Raw genomic sequence first — 3,428 nt, 5'->3', positions numbered from 1 at the left:
CCCTTTTCTCGCTTCCTCAAACTTTCATTCATCGGGAATCCTCTGCTGAACCGGTAAGTATTACGCAACTACTGTATTACGATGAATCTGGCATTCTTTGTATATGACAAGATTTGCAATATAAGTCTCATAATGATTATCCTACAATATGTCAATGTGACAAATATCTATAAATTAGTCAGGAAATCAATCTATGATACAAAAAGTTATGTATTCATTAACATTAGACCGGTTTTGAATGTTCATGTTCAAGAGGCATTTCGATAAATTTTCTTTGCAGCCAGTTACTTCATTTATTAAACAGTTCAATTTTTATAAAACGATACATTAGTTCTTGCACTGAGCTTTTGGGTATCCTATTGGGTTACAAAAAAATTGATGTATATACACACACTCAAAAATGCATGTAAGTAATGTGCATATTTATTCAAACTGCAAAGTGCTGAAATTGTTAGAGAAAATATTATGCTAGCCAGTTATTGCAAAGCAAACATTGACGAAGCGCACTTAAATATACCAAATGTTTAAGACAAATGAAGGCTTTCAATTAACCTGAATGATATATTTCCTTGAAACGACTTTGTCCTTATTGTTTTCCTTAGTCTCCTTAAGTCATGGACACCTGGACATGCTTCTCCTCCGAAATCAAGGCCTTCTACCGCCTCATGGTGGTCACACTGGTGACCCTTGGCCACGGCGTCCAGCCGATGCCCGTGCCGACAGACGTCCCCATGTGCACCGCCTCGGAACCAGCCCAGTACAGTCTTACCTTTACCGGCAAGTGGTCACCGGCCGCATTTCCCAAACAGTATCCCGTCTACCGCCCACCCGCCCAATGGTCGAACCTTGTCGGTGAGTACACAAAGAACCAGTATAGTACAGTTAAAAGGTAGAACACCATCTGTGATGGAATAACCAAATGTGGGTCATGTATACGCCTGATATGAGAAATCCATGTGAATTCCTAATTGAATAATCTAGAAAGCAGTGGTAAACGTCAAGTGGATATAAGTAACTGATGTCAACTACTACAGTAAAATACTGTATACTGTCACATAGATGATCCCCTAACTTCCGTCCTTTTTTCCCTTAGGTGTAACCCACAGTTCCGATTACCACATGTGGCAGCGTAATAGCTTCGCCAGTAACGGAGTGAGGGAGTTCACTGAAAAAGGCGAAGCTTGGACGCTCATGAAGGAAGTGGAGCAGGCCGGGGAAGAGATTCAAAGCGTTTATGGCATCTTCACAGCTCCTGCAGTTGTAGGAGGCACAGGCCAGAGCAACACTGTGGTTGAGGTCTTTGCCAGACACTCTTATGTGAGTCCCCAATTCACCTGGTTTGATAAATACCATTGTAGCAGTGATACCATTTTTTTGGCTAATTACTTTTTTGGGAGGTCTTGATTAACTTGATTAATTTGTTTTTCAATTCTTCAGCTGTCGCTTATCGTTCGCCTCGTTCCAAGCCCCGACTGGTTTGTGGGAGTGGACAGCATAGATCTGTGCGAGGGCGACCACTGGAAGGACAACGTGTCACTGGAGCTCTTTCCATACGACGCCGGGACCGACAGCGGCTTCACGTTTTCCTCTCCCAACTTTGAGACCATGCCGCAAGACAAAATCACCCAGGTAGGTCATTGGAGACCAGATGAACACATGAGAGTAGATTGAAGGTTTGAGCAGAGAGTGCAAAAGCCTTATTTCAACTTTGAGGGAACTTAAAAAGAAAAATCAGTTCCTGAAGTCAGTTCGCATTTCAAGTTTTTGAATAACATGTCATGTTTTGGGACACAGTTGCTAATTAAAATCAGCTAAAGCAATTCCTTGACGTTTTTAGATCACCTCATCGTTCCCTAGCCACCCTGCCAACTCCTTTTACTATCCCCGCTTGAAGCATCTTCCACCCATCGCCAAGGTAACACTGACCAAGACAAAGAAGACAAATCAAATCATTAGCCTTTTGGTGGAGCCCACCCAGTCCAACCTCCTGCCAACGGGGAATGAGATCGAGGACAACCTCATAAGTAAGTCTGAGGACTAACAGAACACACCTAGTTGTAGACAACTATTTTCTCATCTCATATTCGTAACACAAAAGTGTAAAACACATTTAATTATTCTGAGTTTCCTATGTTTACTTCCCAGTGACAATTCAAAAACAGAATCAACACCAAAACATTGTTAGATCAAGAAGTGTATGTTCGATATTCTGTAAAGGATAAAACAATCCTCGTGCATCTATGATATTACTGTCACATGCCTATATATCAATGCTCAGGGAATACTGACCTGCTTTAAAGCATTTGCGAGCCACGAGCCTCTGCACAAACACTCAAAGAGGACCAGAATGAATGAGAAAAAGGCACATCTGGCATCTTGTGGAAGAGCCTGATTCTTAGAAAACAACTGGGATAATGTGGGTCATTCCACCAAAATGGGAGGCAGATGCTTTTTGTCCACTGGACCAATATTAATGAGATGAAGGTCCATTCAGTCTGCACTAATTCACAGATATTTGCAGATTAAGACTCCTCGTTGCATGCTACGCGGCAACAAATTGTAGATATTGTGACTGGGGCTGCACCTTAAAAATGATTCCTCTTGTTCGAACATAAACTTTGATTGGAAAGGGTATAATCGGCTTCAAATATTCCGAATGCAGCATTTTTTTTTAATCAGGCTTTCAATCCAAACAAATGTGTCCGTGGGTATGTAGCTAGTCACAAGCAATTCTCGATCAACTCATTGAACTTACCCTGGTGTAATATATTCCCAGATGTGAACTAAATTAGGCCAAATTTGACTGGCAGTGTTTCATTCATTGGCCCACTAACATCTTTCCCCGAGTCCTTAATGGACCTGCAATATGAAACGGGAACTAGCCTTGACGCAATCTTCCAACGGGCCATCCATCCTTCAACGCTGCCTCGGCGTCTCGCCCTTCTGCTTTTCTACTTTTAAGCCAATACCAATTTTCACTCAATCTCTTTCACTAGGTTGTCAGACATTTCCTCTGCCCCCAATTTGTTCGTCAATGTAGAGCAAAAGATTTTTTTCAATTACCCCATTTGTGCATTCCCCATGTCTTAAAGCAGAGCTGGTCATTTTGACATTCCAGCAATTGAAGTCGACACAACCACACCGCGTTATGGTTAGCGTTTTGGGGATTGTGGTTATGAACTATATACAAAGTACGAGTGATGCACCAATTACCAGTCATGTACTAAAGTTTACCATTGTGGAACACAGAAACGCCGCTGGACTGCGAGGTGTCGGCATGGTCCCCCTGGGGGCTTTGCAAGGGCAATTGCGGAGACACGGGCCTACAGCACCGCACACGCTACGTGCTCATGCAACACGCCAACAGCGGCGCACCCTGCCCTCTTTTGGAAGAAGATCGGAGGTGCATACCAGACAACTGCTTATGA

At 42.9% G+C, this 3,428-nt stretch overlaps 1 protein-coding gene across 1 annotated transcript; it reads left to right on the top strand.

The window, feature by feature from the left end:
- The first annotated feature begins 614 nt into the window (after positions 1-614).
- Positions 615-3,428, top strand: spon2b (spondin 2b, extracellular matrix protein). Its single transcript, XM_077733417.1, has 5 exons — positions 615-852; positions 1,094-1,317; positions 1,438-1,629; positions 1,838-2,024; positions 3,250-3,428. Exons 1-5 carry the CDS (start codon positions 615-617, stop codon positions 3,426-3,428), a joined length of 1,020 nt encoding a protein of 339 aa, XP_077589543.1.

The sequence above is a fragment of the Stigmatopora nigra genome, chromosome 14, assembly GCF_051989575.1.
Source record: "Stigmatopora nigra isolate UIUO_SnigA chromosome 14, RoL_Snig_1.1, whole genome shotgun sequence".
NCBI classification, from domain to species: Eukaryota; Metazoa; Chordata; class Actinopteri; order Syngnathiformes; family Syngnathidae; genus Stigmatopora; species Stigmatopora nigra.
Note: the sequence above shows the minus strand (reverse complement) of the source record. Positions and strands in the feature narration are given on the sequence as shown.